Raw genomic sequence first — 15,757 nt, 5'->3', positions numbered from 1 at the left:
TATCGAGTACCAAGTACGAGATGATGACACTTGCGACAGTTGGACAGTGCTGAAAGAGGGGGAAGACTAACACGGAATGGATACTCTTGCTTGAGAAAGCATTGCTGGACACACGGTTCGTGTGGAGTTTGTGGAGATTTAGAGCGAAAGGCAACCGGTCAACATGACTAGGTAAGTTACGAAAGTACGGATACATGGTCAAGTTTGAGCATTTTGCCGGAAAGAATGCCGCGTCCGCCTTCGAAGACGAGGCGCATCGTGGATTGGTTCAATGGTGGATGTTGCGGGATGAAATCTTGATGGACCATGGAACGAGTGGAGGGGGCGCGGGTGGAAAGAGGGGGAGGGGCAATCCCAATTGCCAATTGCCAAGTCAGCCTCTCAGTTTCTTCCTATGATACCCGCGGGTTATGGACCCTTACTCAACTCATACAAGTGGTGGTGAAAGTGACCCCCATCCAATATGGGCAATACACGCCGAAAACTCAGAGGGGACCCCGTCGCGGGGTTGGAGAAAACGGCCGCGGAGGCCAAACACGGCAATTCTGTCCTAAGGCGAGCGCTACGTATCTTTCACCTACTTTACAAAGTACAGAGTACCTACAAGTTTTATACCCCAGAAAAAGCTAAGAAAAGAGACAGATACAACTAGGCAATCCCGTCGAAGATGGCCGGCAACACAGCCCGAGAGCGATCGAGAATTGATAATTACAGCATCGGTGATTCGCAGAAGACTCGGGTTCTCCTATCCTCATGCCTTCGGTTTGAGCCAGAGACCTTTGCTCTTCGTCTGTCTTTCGTGTTCTTTCTCCTCTTCCCCACCCATCGTGACTTTTTTTCGTGTCTTCTCCGACGTGCGGGGAGAAGGCCAGCGACTAATCCCACTTTACCGTCACCTAGCGTTTCTTACGTGGGGGTACCGGCCCGAGTCTATTGTCGTCAGGTATTCATTACCTTCGTTTTCGCCCCCAAAGTCATTCTCGACGCTTCAATGCCAATTACTCCTGATCTCTCATGTTGCAGAAGCTATGATATGCTATAGTTGGACTCTTCGATTCTTCCACGGCATTACGATGATTGCAAAAGGCTGGTGGAAGAAAACATAAACTCGAAATTCAATGGCCCAGGCACGAAAAAACGACGTCAGAGGGCCGCGGTTGGAGATGCCCCTGAACCCTTGCAATGGAGGGGTAAAAAAAGAAAAAGAAAAAAAGTACCGAGTACGTCAGGTACCAAGGTACAACCGAGACGACAGGAAATGCCCCACACCTCTCTCCAGCTCGAATCGTGAGACTCCCACGCCGCGCCTTGCCCCGCGTCAATGGCTTCTCTTACTACGGTGTCAGGAGTACATGTTTTTTATTTTCCTCACTTTTTTGCATGTCCCGTGAGCAAGTGGTCTAAATCAGGTTTAAGAAGTCTCATGCCGTCCGTAGTCAATGGCCTGTAGAAAACGCTGCAGGCGGGCTTCGTACCGGGGATCACTCGGTGACTGAAGGTTACTATAGCTTAGCTTGCCCATTTCCCAAAAAGCTTGTCCGTTTCGCCGGGGAAAGGAGTACCTTTACAAGCTTGATGATCTTTTATCCGTTACTTCATACAGTACTCAATTGCGACTTGACGTTTTGCTCCGACCTCGCCCAATCAAAGTCCACTCACTTCAAACAGCTCCCCATTCATATAGCTCCCTCCACACGCATCTTCCCAAGCTTTCCATCTTCTCATAGCTTCTCCTTACTCTCGTGATACCCTCCCTCCAAGACATAACCTCACACACTCTCACAACCTCCGTCTACCTGTCTCCTCCCCTCTCTTCTTATTACACACACACACACACAACTGCCCCCAAGATGGCCTCCTCCTTCTTCTCCCTCGAGGGCCAAACAGCCCTCGTAACAGGCGGCACCCGCGGCATCGGCGCCGCCGTAGCCGTAGGCCTCGCCGAGGCCGGCGCAGACATCCTCCTCGTCCAGCGCGACGAGTCCTCCCAGTCCACGAAGCAGGCCATCGAGAAGCTCGGCCGCAAGGCCACAATCTACACGGCCGACCTCAGCTCGCAGGAGAGCGTCGCCGCGCTGGTGCCCAAGGTCCTCAAGGACGGCCACGAGATTCGCATTCTCGTCAACTGCGCGGGTATTCAAAAGAGGCATCCGTGTGAAAAGTTCCCCGATGAGGACTTTAACGCCGTGAGTTTTTGCTACTACCTGCCGCCTACATACAGACGCGTACCGAGCATAGTGAGGAATGTTGGACTGACGCACTCCAAAAAAAAAAACAGGTCATGCAAGTCAACCTCACCTCCGTCTTCACAATCACCCGCGACGTAGGAGCCCACATGCTCAACCTCGCCCCGCACCCCACAACCGGCCGCAAAGGCTCCGTCATCAACTACGCCTCCCTCCTCACCTTCCAGGGCGGCTTCACCGTGCCCGCCTACGCCGCCTCAAAGGGCGCCGTCGGCCAGCTGACAAAGTCCTTCGCCAACGAGTGGACCTCCAAGGGCATCACCGTCAACGCCATCGCGCCGGGGTACATTGAGACGGAGATGAACACGGCGCTGTTGAACGATAAGGAGCGCCTCGCGAGCATCAGCGCCAGAATCCCCGCGGGACGGTGGGGTACGCCCGAGGATTTCAAGGGCACGTCGGTGTACCTCGCGAGTCGGGCGAGTGGGTATGTGAGTGGGCATGTTTTGGTTGTTGATGGTGGCTGGATGGGTCGGTAAAGAGAGGGTGTTGGGAAACGAAACGATCTGGGCGAGAAGTGCTTCACCGGCAGAAATTTAGACGAAAATAATGACAAAAGACGACCATTCAAAATTACGGTGCAGGGAGTCATGAAACAAGTACTCCAAATCTCGTGAGCCATACTACATTACTACAGCTAACATGGACACTTGATTACAACAACCAGGCCTAGATCTTGCTAGACATGACGCTCTCCATCCAGGGGTACACCGACCCGTTGGCCATGGGGTATCCCATATGCAATGCCCCCGAGAAGAACCTGGCCTCCTTGGGCGTGCCGTACTCGAACAGCATCATGGAGTCTTCTATAGGCATCAATCCGTCCAGAGTACCCTACATCGGCGTGTCAGTCATTTCTCCCAGGCGAGAAAAACAATTCTTGGACTTACGTTGATGAGTAGCAGCCGCGTCGAGGGCTTCTCAATAATACCAGTCTCCAACAGAGAAAACTTCTTTTGCACGCCCGCCTTGTATTCCTCCACGGACTTGTAACCATGCTTCATGGCCATGGCGGGCGTTAAACTGCGAGTTGCATTAGCGACGTAACCTTCAAGCAACCCTGGACAGACTTCACTCACAGGAACGGATACTCGTGGCCGTCAGCCTTCTCCAGCCACTCGGGGTCAAAGAAGTAATGGCACCCGGCACCCTGCGCAATCGACCCGATCAAGCGCTCGCGGTGGGTATGCGCGATGCGAATGGCGTAGTACCCTCCCGAGCTGAGACCCCAAACCATGACCCGGCTCGTGTCGAACCGGCCGTCCGCCGCAATCCAGTCGAGCACGCTGCTCCACAGCCGGTCGGGGCTCTCGGGATCGGCGGAATCGGCAGGGCAATCGGCCGTGCCGGGGATCTCGACAATGACGCTTCCCCATCCGCGGGCGAGGAACTCGTCGGAGCGGACGGTGTTGTCGGGCCGGTAACCGTCAAGACCCGTCATCAGGATCACGACGGGGCTGGGCTTGCTTTGCGACGCGCCCGGGGGCACTCTCACGTATGCCGGGATGGATTTCCAGTCCCCGCCCTTGGCGTGGGCATGCGGGATGTCGATCTCGTCAATGGGACAATCCCAGGATTGCGCCGCCTTCATGTATGCGCGCTTTTGAGCTTCCCACGCCTTCCACTTGACCTGGCAACTAATCTCGGGGTAGGCCGTGATGTAGGGGAACCGGGCGATGCGGTAGACCGTGCAGGCTCTGAGGTATAGGTCGCTTGCTTCCTTCTTGTTACCGGCCATGATCGCCTCGTCGCCCTTGGTGGTCAGCGCCTCGGCGATGGGGAAGAAAGCCTCCGTGTAAGCAGTGGAGTTTCCGTCATTGATGTTGTTCTTGCATATTGTCAGTCGCTTTCCTCTATACTGCCTCTCTTCAAAAGCAGCTAACCTTGATTAAGTGTTCGAAAATGGGCTCAAAGTCCTCATACTGTCCATCGTGGAAGGGATACACACTCTTGGTGCACTGTATTGAGCCAGTCAGCATGCAACCGCGTCAAAGATTTATGTCTTCTCGCGTACCGGAAACTTCCACTTGGTCTCCCAGAGGGCCTTGATACCCTGGTGATGAGGCATGGTCCTCTCAAAGGCTTCAGTGCCCATCACCCACTGCCGCTTGCCATCCTCCTGCTCCGGAAGCTTGTGCGGCGACATGATGCAAAGTTTTTAGGAAACGACCCGAACGGATCTCTGCTTCGTGAACAATGGCAGTCGGCCCTTGGCAACGTGTACTGGCTTTACTTTGCTGCTGCTTCGGCGGCGAACAACTTCTCGGCTGGACGTTTTGCTCAAGACTCTGCTTGCTGGATCAGTATATTTTCATCATTCGGCATGCCAATTCATGGCAACAGAAACAAGATTTGCATTGATACAATCTTGAAGCGCAATGTGGCTTTTAAGGAGAGAAGCATTGCAGTGGTGACTTACTCTGACTGAAGTGAAGCGATTCGCACGCGAACAATGGCAGAATGCAGGTCCTCGATCATGGTGGGAGACAGAGTGCAACGGTGCAGAAGCTAATTTATATATGATATGAAAAGTACCCTGGATCTGCAGACGCCAAATGGATCCAATGACGACGCGCGCTCGGAGTTCTAAGGGTTGGACTTGCAGACTTATGATATAGTTCCGTGGTGCTTTTGCTTCGGACTTTGGTAGTGGTAGTTGGGGATATCCGTTGTCCGATCGTGAGACGCTTGCGACTGCACGCCAGAGGGGGGGGAAAAAGGGGACATGGTGGCCGGCCGTCTTATACGACGGCGCCATGGTCAGCTCCCGTCAGCCATTTGCGACCAAAGAAGCGCTTTGGCCACGCATGTGAAGGATCTGTGAGGCGTACGAGGCACCCAAAGTAATGGCCCTGACTCTGACGTTTTGCCCGAGCTGCCTCACATTGCGGTGCGCCTGGTTGTCTGGAGGGGGAAGCTCCGATGAAGTGCGGAAGAAGCCAGGGCGGGCCTCCGTGTGTGCGGCCTTGCCGCAACGATGACGGAGATGGCCGGAGGTTGTACGGCTTGGCCACAACCTGGATCCGGTCTCACTCACTTTACTCGATTGCCATAATCCTTTGTCACCTCCCCGCGCCACTGCAGACTAAACAAAGCATCCATCGCAGGAGCAGCGAGAGAAGGATAGGTACCTAACCTGTCACACACTGCTTAGAATGGAGAATGCGAGTGACCAGACGCCAGAGAAACCAAACCGATTTCAGTCAAAGCATGTGAAACGCGGGGGGCAGCTTGTCGACGATCCGCGATTCAATAGCGGACGATCCGACCGGCCTGCCACGGGCAAGACAGCTAGACCCTTTCCATGCCGTAAGCTTCTGGCGTCGCAGACAGGCTCCCCCATGGTGGCGCTTTGAGAAGGGCCAAAGTATGTCACGGGTGCCAGCCACTCGGATGCGCACGCAGGTGAGCAGTGATCTGAAGGTGGTCATTGTGGACGCAGTGGTGCAGTACGACCCTCGCTGCGGCCGGACAAGAACTCGTTGGCCTGGCGACAGAACAATGAGGAGATGGACACAAGCCACCAGCAGCAACTGCGGCGTGTGCGAGCAGTGAGCTAAGAGCTGTCTAGATTCGAGTCAAGTATTGGGACTGGCTGATGTGCCCGGACACGTTAAGTTTCGAGGTCGGTCAAACAATACTAGACGGACCTGAAATGGGTCGCAGGGACATAAGGAAGAAGGATGCAGGTGCTTGATGGGTTTCTATTCTTCATTACGTCGTTCTTCTTGTCTCTTCGGAAGCGAGCTTGGCGCTCGTCTGATCTAGCATCTGGTGTCTCTAGCATCTAGAGCTTCAGTCCTAGTACTCAACATCAGCAGCTCACTGATGCAATTCGAGCCTGTAGTACAGAAACGAACGGTGCCGAACCCGGGCCCGGACAGATCAGGAGGTCTGATACGGGACGGGACGAGAGTTACGGGCGAGTCGTGAGGCGGAAAAAACAAAAGGCTACTGGGCCTTACTCTTGTCTCCCTCGTAGTAGTGGGCCATCTCGAGCCCGGCTCTCCTGAAGCCGCATTTGACGTAGAAGCCCTCGTTGGCCTCGCTACAGTCAAGGATGCTCTTGTAACAACCGACCTTGGCTGCGATGAAGTCCAGAGCCTGGATGATGCGCAAGCCGAGCTTCTTGCCCTGCTGATCCTTTGCAACGGCAATGTCTTCGATGTGGCCGACGAGGCCAAGGTTATGGATGCTATACGGAGGAAGGGCAAAGGTCAGTGGGATTCCTTTGTGGCATACCCAATTACGAGCGGCTCAAACTGACAACTTGCGCTCGACGATCAAGGCGCCGGTTCCGACAACGGTCTTGGTATTTGTGTCCTCAATGACGAGGATGTAGTATCCGTCACTCTTGGACAGCCATTGGTAGCGTTCGGCGAATTGGGCCTCGCCAATCTCACCAACGGTGGTCAAGACACGCAGGCAGTCGAGGAAACCGGTGTTGTAATCGGATTGACGAAGGGCCCGTACGATGTAGCCCTCGGGAAGAGCAGCGGCGACGGTGGGGGAGACGAGGTCGTCGGTGAAGAGTCCGGCTTCAGCCATTGCGACTGCAATTACGATACGATTGCGACTACGGTATAGGAGTTGTTCGGTCGGGATAGATCTATCGGAGCTTCTTGGCCGACGAAAGGTCGACAAAGATTGGATCGACTGGCTGGGGACGGGTCGGATTGAGCTGTCGCTAAGGTACGCTACGATGGAACGGCAGACAGAGGCGCCTTAGTCGATTGGTTGGCGAAGCTTTCGTTGGGGGAAAAGCTGCAGAGGATGCGATGCGGTGAGGTGTCAAAATGGAGAGGGAAGCGGTGAAGATGTCGGAGGGAGGGTGCGATGGAGAAAAGAGAGACAGCGTCAGTGGCAGAGAGCGAGAGAAAGTGAGGAAGCACTGCCGTAGGTTAGTAGGTCATTGATGTAGGCGCGATGTTTGCAGAGTTGCCCTTCCTTATCCGTCGGTCGGAGTGGGCAACATGCGGCAAGTAAACACCCTACTGCGCAAGGTACGAATACCTGCGTCAACCAGGACAGGGTTTCAGGGCCCAGGGTGCCAGGGCAGCGAGGTAGCAGCAGCAAGCAAGGCATCGCAGATCTGCACCCACGTCGTTTACATACTTGTAGTACCTACTCCGTACCCATCAGGGGTTTAATCATACCTACGTGGGGAGCACATCTCTCACAGTCACTACTGTGTGCTCCGTAAGGTAGGCGGATATTACATTGTGCTCACTCTCAGCCCCTTCCGGTCATCAACACGGCCTCCCATCCATCCTCTGCGGGATTACCTGAGGAATCACAGATAGTGCTTGGAGTTGGGAGCAGATTCAATAATTTTCGATGTAGGGTGTTAAGTTCAGGTCCCAGGAACAAGTCGAGCCGTGGACCTTGAGCTGGTGCTCCGCCTCTGCATTCCATCAAAATGTGCCATCTCATTGGTTGCGGGAAAGGAGCTGGCCCCTAATTAAGGTAAGCTGACGTGTGGTTCCCAGGCCCGTATCCGCCTGCACGGGACAATCTCGAGGCTTTTCTGCGTGTAGCTATTCATAGTATACGGGAAGCCACTTTGAGAGAGTCCAACCCGAGAATCTGAAGAGTCGGAGAACTTGAGAAGTCCTTAGACATCGGCAGGCTTCCTTGGCTCTTAAAGGCAAGTCAATCATTGACCACCTCGGGAAACTCGACGCCATCATAATCCCACTCATCCGAATGCCTGCATCACATCACATCACATCTTCCCGCCTTTGGGCCTGTCGATCGCCGAAGCAGCAAGGTACTTGGCGCATGCCCGTCCCAACCATCAGGGCCAGCCGCCGGCCGAGGTACGGGTTGGCAGCTGCAGTCTGCGGCTCTGCATATTCCATGGACAGCATGATATCGTCGCGGCAATGATTTAAGAAGCCACTGAGAAGTCGCAAACTCAATCGTGCCGCACGGATGTAGGGAATATGTACTCAGGAGTCAAGCCACACCAAGATACACATCTACAATAGAGTAAGGTAGGTAGCCATAACTGTAAGTGCGGGCAAAGGTGAAAAGGGGGAAAGGACCGTTCCTCCTGACGATAATTGGAAGGATGCGCCTCAACCGCCTGAACCGCCTCCCACTACGACGGAGGCATCACTGACCCTTCTTGCCTCTTACATGCCTAAAGGTATACAAATCAAAGTACATGTACCCGTCACCTCAGCATTCCTCCCGTCTGGAATGTCGTGGTCTTAGCTGGTCTTCCCAAAGATAGGTGCATGTGCAAACACGGCAATGTCCCTCCAAGTCCCTCAGGTACCTTACCACCTTACCTGACAGTGCCTAGGCATATACTCCGGTTACCGAGTACTTTGGACCACTCAAGTCAGGTCAGAGTTGGATGACGGGCAACCTCGCAGCTACAAGCTTATCGGTTGGCAGCCAAGCGAGAATGAGACGCTACAAGTGAGACGTGCACCTGCTGATAACGAACCTCACATTGTGGTGGCAGCCATCAGCTGCTCGTGCTACCTCACCTTGGACTGATACAAAAGTAAAGAAGTCTTTTGAGTATTCAACATAGCACCAGCTACTTACCTCACTACACGGCGGACTGCTTTTGCCTTGGATTGTGATCCCTTCTGGGCATGTCGTAGAGTTGTGGAGGAGGATAGATGCCGTACTTTATGGTAAGGAGCACCTTCGGGTTTACCTGCTTGCTGAGAAACACTTTGACGCGTACTTTTACAGTAACTTACCTCTCTCTCTCGCGCCGTTTGACTTCTTCCAAATGTGAATACGCAGCTGGTGTTCACCCAACCATCACAAGCCTCATGTACACATCCAGACAGCCTGAAGCACCCATCACCATACTAAGCCGGTAGGCATGACCGATGTAAATCACCACCCACGCTACCATCTCAGCTATGCGATGTGTATCTAGCCTCCAACACTAGTCTCGACCTTCATCGGCTCGGGCAAATCCCCCATTTTCATCCCCATCATCTCATCTCATCCCGTCTCATCCCATCCCACCCCAGACGCTACCAAGTAGCGCCATACCAGTCAGCCAGACAAGATGGCATGTTAGGTATTCCTCCATGCAGACAAGCACTTTGCCTCCTCAACCCAAGTAGGTGGTGTAGTATTACCTCGAGACTTGAGAGAGAGGCACTCACAGTCACAGACTACATACAGCACCCCGGGATGGAGAAACGCACCCACCCACAGAAACCGGGGCCTCGCCATGCCATCCCGTCCCATCCTACCTCAAGCCGTCGCCATCGCCGTCGCGCGCATGAACATCCCCCACAAATTAATACCAGAATCACATGCTGCCCATGCTGCCAATGGCTGCCACACCTACGGATACAACCCGCAGCCTACCGAGTACCTTATGTACGGAGTACTCATGCAGATGCTCAACGTCCCACTTACTCCTATTGGAGCCCTGGCACAGCGGCTCAACACGTCAACCCAGTCATCTTTTGCCTGAGCTCACATTGGGCTAGAACACCCCAACTGATTTCATTCCACCGCGCGCCCACGACACCCTAAAAACCACCTTACGCGGTGCCACTCGCCCACTTACTGTACACTACTCCATACCTAACCGTACCAAACAAAAGTGCTCCCAGAAACGCGGGTTCGCACCTCTCTCTACATACACAGTACTATTCCCTTCTCACGGCCTCGTTCCAGGCTGTCGTCATCAGCACAACACAAGAAAACACGACATCGCCACGCCCGTTACACTCGGGACGGCACCTTCGGTATAGATGTCGACAGGCCAGGCCGAGGTAGTACGTTGATGCTTGTGTTCTGTCAAGTCTACTCTGTTCCGGTCGTTCCACAACCTACGCAGTATACGCCTCTCTATACTTCTGAACGCTGCTGCTCTGATCCTCCTACCGCTGAAGGTGCTTGAATATTGCCACCGCTGGTAGCACGCCTATGTCCCCCCTTTCTTCACCACCTCGTCTCGCCCTACTCCCTTACCCTTAGTCTTGTTAGTTGTGCTTCTTCCCTCTTTTGATTCTTTCCACAAGCTTGTACCTTCTCTGCGTCTCTGAACGCTTCATTCCCTGCTTTCCTTTCCCTTCTCTACCCCCTAAGTGTACGTTCGACATCCCCTGTTGGAACCGAGCTCGGCCAAGGTCTCGAGTATAACATGGTTTCTGCACATCCTGCATCACTTCGAGTTTAACGTCCGGAACCTTATCTCAACTCCACGTTGTCTGTCACTTAATGAACCGTGTCTGCTGCGCATGCGAGCGCCCACTTTCCGACCCTCACTGGCATCAGCCCCGACACGCCCATCAGAGATCATGGATCCGGACGACGACTGGGACGGGGACGAACACTCTCACGACCTCGTCCATGTCCCTCTCGACTCTCACCAAGGACGAACTGTGCTACCGAGTCCTATAGCAAAGGCCGTCAGTCTTGCCACTCGCTCAACATGTTTAGCAATCCAATCCCTTCATCAGCTCCACGGCTTCGATGCACCAGCATCCACCACCAGTCTGGAGCTCAGCATACGAGGAATCCCGGCAGATCCAGAGAGCAGACCTGGTGGGCAGAGAAGATGCAGAAACTGTCCTGAACAGCGACCTGGGCAGAGAAGATGCAGAAACTGTCCTGGAGAGGAGCTTGGAGCACCTGCATAGTGCCATGTCGCAAATCGTTTTCTGGACTACGACCGGATTTCAGATGACGAGCACCACCATTTCCGTCGCTTCAGAGATATCTCAGCTTCTTCTTTCGTCTCTCGACCAATTCTTTGGCTCAACCGACTCTTCACGTGCCATTGCGAGCATCATTACTTTAATTCGCCGCGAGTTTCAGAATCCTGCGACTGGTGTGGAGGGTGAGCGTGTGGGTGTTGTAGATCTGGTCATGGGCTTGTGCGCGTTGGCCTACCTGCAGCGCAAATGTCGACGTTTCCTCGACGAAGAGACAAGACGACTTGGCCACGATGAGATCGTTTGGGATGTCGTTGTACTCAACGACGGGGAGCGGGTCGACATTCACGAAAACAGCCTGTACGGTGTGCACAAAGGCCGCTACAAAAGCAAAGGTCCTGATATTTTGGTTTCCATCCCTGGAGATCAACCGAGTCCTGGTATACTAGCCACTATCGAACGACATGGCGAGCGAGAAACCAGCGAAGACGAAGACGACTACGACCTGCCAGAAATTCGCCTGAAGAACCAGATCATGCGGTCTATGCCTGCAGATACAAGCGTGTCCATCTCGACAACGACCTTGACGAGGAAGATGATCACTGTGGATTTCACGGGACCCGAGCCCCCAACTTTGACACCGCCTCCAGGCGTCGAGGTCGTCGAGCGAGAAGTCCTGCCATCTTCAGAGGGCCCAAAGGAGCAGTTGGTGAGGCATCAAGACGTCCCGACCTACCGGGTCGTCTACAGAGTCGACAAGAGCAAACATCGAAACACAACAATCCAAGGCTTCGAGGAGGCAGAAGACAACTCTCGAAAAGTGGAATCACTAGACGACACCGAGGAGTCCGATGGATACGGTCGAAACGACGAAAAGGATGAACCGCCACCCGTACCACCCAAGAAGGCGCTGACGCCGGCCCCGGCCACTATTCCGAGGTCAGATGCGACATCCAACCCGACCCCTCGTCGAGTAAAGGTTGGTCCTGGTTTCCCCTCGACTTCACCCGGCAGTCGAGTCTCTCAGATCCCAACGCCCAAGCAGAGTCCCGAAAACGCGCCAAACCAAAAGCGACAGCGCGCGCCTCTAGGCCCCCTACCAGTGCGGGCACGTCAGGAGAGTGCCGTCTCCTCGCACGCCGAAGCCAACAAGCCCAAGAGAACCAAAGGCGAGTCCTTGTCAAGTAGCAAACCATCGGAGAAGCCCACAACGGAGAAAAAGGGAGGCATCAGGCAAGCCTTGAAAAGGGGTACCAGCTCAAACATCTCCAACCTCTTCCATCGAGACGGAACGAGCACCGGCACCGGCAATTCGCAGCCTACGGGGAAAGCCAAGCAGCCGGCAAAGACTGCCGCAAGAGATGGGACAACACGTACCTCTACTCAGCCCAGCCGTCCGCCCCAGACCAGGGCCATGGGCCCGACTGCTGCCTCCAGCTCGAGAGGCCGGGCCTATGAGAACCCCTCACCTGTACCTCGCAGCTCTTCGCGAGCCAGTTACATCTCTGTACACGAGCGACGTCGAGACTCGATTGTGTCACAAACGGACACTTACTCCTTCCATGCCGTCGACGGATATCGGCCCCAGTCTCCCGGATACACCCGCCGTGACGGCATGGGCCAGCCCAGCATCCCCAAGTCACGGTCAGAGAAGGACATGAACGATCAGAAGCCACCGTCGCCAATGAAGTCCAGGAGAGCGCGTTCCCACGTTAACACGCCTAGCCTCTACAGCATCGCCAATACCGGCTCCCAGACGTCTCTGGTTCTGTCATCGTACTATCAGAAGAGCGCATACACCGACTCCGAAGCCATCGACACCTTGAGGCGGGCAGGCACAGTGGATGGTGTTTTCCCGGCATTCCACCTGCTCCGAAACATCACGCGGTACATGCGTTTCTCTTCCGCTTCATACGGGTCCAACTTTCTCAAGTTCATGGGTATTTCAAAGGACATGCCCCTGATCAAAGCGTTGGACGACACACACCACGAGATCCGCTCCTTTGCCCACCACACGGAATCCGAGTCCACCAGCATCCTCCTCGCCTCCTTCGTCGACGCCCAGGGCGGATCCGACACCACTGGCTCAACTGGCACCGGCGTCCCCTTGGTCCACTACATATCCCTCGACCACGAATCCAAAGCCGTCGTCCTCGCGTGCCGCGGCACCCTCGGCTTCGAGGATGTCCTGGCCGACATGGCCTGCGACTACGACAACCTCTACTGGCGCGGCAAGTCCTACAAGGTCCACAAGGGCATCCACGCCTCCGCCCGCCGCCTCCTATACGGCGGCGACGGGCGCGTCCTCTACACCCTTAAGGAGGCCCTCGACGAGTTTAGCGACTACGGCCTCGTCCTGTGTGGCCACTCGCTCGGCGGCGGCGTCACGGCGCTGCTGGGCACCATGCTCGCCGAGCCCTCATCGTCAGGCACGGGCTTCGTCACCACCTCGGACCCGCACCGCCGGCTCCTCGGCGACGGACGCCTCCTCGACGCCGACACAACACACGTCTGCCTCCCCTCGGGCCGCCCCATCCACGTCTACGCCTATGGCCCTCCCGGGACAATGTCTCCCGCCCTCCGCAAAGCCACCCGCGGCCTCGTCACCAGCGTCGTCCACGGCTGCGACCTCGTCCCCTTCCTCTCCCTCGGCGTCCTGCACGACTTTCAGGCCGTGGCGCTCGCGTTCAAGAGCGACAACCACGAAGCAAAAGTCGAGGTCAAGCAGCGGATATGGCAGGCCTTCCAGTCCGGGCTGGCGGAGAAGTGGTACACCAACAGCGGCTCCCGCTCCTCCTCCACCCTGGCCGCCGGCGCCGACGAGGATAAATGGAGCATCTCGGCGCTGACGACGCTGCGCTCCAGCATGATGAGCCTGAAGTTGCTGCCTCCAGGCGAGGTGTTTATCGTCGAGAGCCAGCGGGTGCTGAGGCGTGACGCTTTTCTTGTTTCTGACGAGGAGTCTATCGGCCGGCCTGCGCAGCGGATCGTGCTCAAGTACGTCAGGGACGTCGAGTCGCGCTTCAGAGAGGTGCGGTTCGGGACGAGCATGTTGATTGACCACAGCCCGGCCAAGTATGAAGAGGCGTTGAATAAGCTGCGGTTCGGAGTTGTTGAAAGTTGAGAAGCAGTATGAGGGGGGATTTCTTTTCTATGGATGAGAGGAATATCACACAAAGATGAACACAACACCCCCTTTTTTTAGTTTCCTTTGTCGCGGACATATGGTCCGAATCACCCTTATATACCCCATACATCCCCGAGTGTGAGATAATTATACGATCTTTTCAAACGTTGAGTCACCATTTTAGCCTGGTCATGTAAAGAAGATATACAAAGTCTGGGATGGAAGGATCTAGGAAAGGAAGTTGAGGGAAAGAGTCTAGGTTGTGAAGAGATGATTAGGATGTAGATGAAATCAACTCAGAACATCTGTGAATAGAAGGGTGTGTCCCAAAATTTATTATTGATACAAAGTGACGCAAGATTTATTTACTTACCTTCTTCTGAACGTTTCTTCAGTTTGGTCATCCCCCTTCTCCCCCTACGGCTTTTCCGTCACAATCTTGCCGTCCTTGTCATAAAAGATTTCCTTGACCTTGACAGACCGCAGGTGATCCACGCCCTTGCTCAGTTCGCAGTCGTGGTGGAAGAGCCACCACTGGCCCTTGAACTCTACAATGGAGTGGTGCGTCGTCCACCCCAGCACGGGCTCGAGGATCCGTCCCCCGTACGTGAAAGGGCCCAAAGGGCTCTCGCTGGTGGCGTAGCAGAGGTAGTGCGTGTCGCCGGTCGAGTAGGAAAAGTAGTACAGCCCGTCCCTCTTGTGCAACCACGCGGCCTCGAAGAAGCGGCGGTCGTGGTCGTCGGCGAGGATGGGCTTCCCCGTCTCGGGCGCGAGGATCTGAATCTCTTGGACCTCGCCGTCGAACTGGTGCATGTCGCCCGTCAGTTTGGCCACGCGCGGGCCGAGCGCGTAGACGCCCTCGCCGCTGGGCTCCTGGGCACCGAGCCACTGCTTCTCGAAGACGTCGTTGCCCTTTTGGTAGCACTGCAGCTGGCCGCCCCAGAGACCGCCAAAGTAGAGGTAGCCCTGGCCGTCGTCGTCGACGAAGCTGGCCGGGTCGATGCTGTAGCTGCCCTTGATGGGTTCCGGGTCCGGGGTGAAGGGGCCCTCGGGCTTATCCGAGACGGCGACGCCGATGCGGAAGACGTCCTGCTTGTCGCGGGCGGGGAAGTAGAGGTAGTATTTGCCGTCCTTGTAGGCGGCGTCGGGGGCCCAGAGCTGCTTCGAGACCCAGGGGACGTCTTCGGTCTTCAGGACGACGCCGTGGTCGACGACGGGCTCGAGGGGGTCCAGCGATGATGTGCTGAAGACGTGGTAGTCGGCCATGTCATATTGGTCTCCATTGTCGTTGAACTTGATGTCGGTCTCGCGGTCGTGAGACGGGTAGATGTAGACTTTGCCGTTGAAGACGTGGGCTGAAGGGTCGGCCGTGTAGAGATGGTTGATGAGGGGCGCCATTGTGAAAGTATGTGGGATGGGGGAGGGGAGAAAGTGGGAGTGCGGGGGAGAGAATGCGGGGGTTGAAGGTGGTTGTTGGTGGTGGAATTGGGGTCAAATGGGGAAATCAAGCATGCCACTTTGAGTGTCTTGAGGAATGGGATAGGACGCTGTTGCCGATTGCCTACTTGCAATAAGACAAAGACGATTAAGGATATTCTGCAGAGACCGATGGGGCGCAAAAGAAAAGAAAAGCCTTGGGAGGTAATCGTTTATATGCCAAATAGCCGCCCTCGAGTATTCTCCACCGTTAAAAGGGTTCAGGCGTCTGGATGAATGTGAAAGTGGTGATGTTGGCC

At 55.2% G+C, this 15,757-nt stretch overlaps 5 protein-coding genes across 5 annotated transcripts; 2 read left to right on the top strand and 3 right to left on the bottom strand.

Annotated features, from left to right (window-relative positions):
- Positions 1 to 1,389: 1,389 nt before the first annotated feature.
- Positions 1,390 to 2,778, top strand: HER10_EVM0003853 (2-deoxy-D-gluconate 3-dehydrogenase). The gene is made up of 2 exons (XM_035473516.1): positions 1,390 to 2,186; positions 2,279 to 2,778. The coding sequence occupies exons 1-2, from the start codon at positions 1,851 to 1,853 to the stop codon at positions 2,723 to 2,725; spliced, it is 783 nt and encodes a 260-aa protein (XP_035326733.1). The 5' UTR covers positions 1,390 to 1,850; the 3' UTR covers positions 2,726 to 2,778.
- A 137-nt stretch (positions 2,779 to 2,915) lies between these two features.
- Positions 2,916 to 4,392, bottom strand: HER10_EVM0000249 (uncharacterized protein; the record flags this gene model as incomplete). Its single annotated transcript, XM_035470040.1, has 5 exons — positions 2,916 to 3,080; positions 3,137 to 3,269; positions 3,326 to 4,074; positions 4,130 to 4,204; positions 4,261 to 4,392. The coding sequence occupies 5 exons, from the start codon at positions 4,390 to 4,392 to the stop codon at positions 2,916 to 2,918; spliced, it is 1,254 nt and encodes a 417-aa protein (XP_035326431.1).
- Positions 4,393 to 6,197: 1,805 nt separating this feature from the next.
- HER10_EVM0002449 (acetyltransferase) lies at positions 6,198 to 6,794 on the bottom strand (the record flags this gene model as incomplete). The annotated part of the gene is made up of 2 exons (XM_035472160.1): positions 6,198 to 6,441; positions 6,514 to 6,794. 2 exons carry the CDS (start codon positions 6,792 to 6,794, stop codon positions 6,198 to 6,200), a joined length of 525 nt encoding a protein of 174 aa, XP_035326617.1.
- Positions 6,795 to 9,601: 2,807 nt separating this feature from the next.
- On the bottom strand, positions 9,602 to 15,737 carry HER10_EVM0008424 (glycosyl hydrolase family 43). Its single transcript, XM_035477947.1, has one exon. The coding sequence runs from the start codon at positions 15,417 to 15,419 to the stop codon at positions 14,439 to 14,441; it is 981 nt and encodes a 326-aa protein (XP_035327054.1). The 5' UTR covers positions 15,420 to 15,737; the 3' UTR covers positions 9,602 to 14,438.
- HER10_EVM0006851 (lipase) lies at positions 10,538 to 14,018 on the top strand (the record flags this gene model as incomplete). The annotated part of the gene is made up of 2 exons (XM_035476424.1): positions 10,538 to 10,788; positions 10,820 to 14,018. The coding sequence occupies 2 exons, from the start codon at positions 10,538 to 10,540 to the stop codon at positions 14,016 to 14,018; spliced, it is 3,450 nt and encodes a 1,149-aa protein (XP_035326944.1).
- Positions 15,738 to 15,757: the final 20 nt, after the last annotated feature.

Source organism: Colletotrichum scovillei, assembly GCF_011075155.1.
Source record: "Colletotrichum scovillei strain TJNH1 chromosome Unknown Contig00011, whole genome shotgun sequence".
NCBI lineage: Eukaryota > Fungi > Ascomycota > Sordariomycetes > Glomerellales > Glomerellaceae > Colletotrichum > Colletotrichum scovillei.
Note: the sequence above shows the minus strand (reverse complement) of the source record. Positions and strands in the feature narration are given on the sequence as shown.

What these genes read in the sequence shown, in the direction of transcription:
- HER10_EVM0008424 (XM_035477947.1), bottom strand. Translation starts at nt 15,419, where the DNA reads ATGGCGCCCCTCATCAACCATCTCTACACGGCCGACCCTTCAGCCCAC.
- HER10_EVM0003853 (XM_035473516.1), top strand. Translation starts at nt 1,851, where the DNA reads ATGGCCTCCTCCTTCTTCTCCCTCGAGGGCCAAACAGCCCTCGTAACA. An exon ending in CCGATGAGGACTTTAACGCC is followed by an intron (nt 2,187 to 2,278) that starts GTGAGTTTTTGC and finishes AAAAAAAAACAG; the next exon opens with GTCATGCAAGTCAACCTCAC.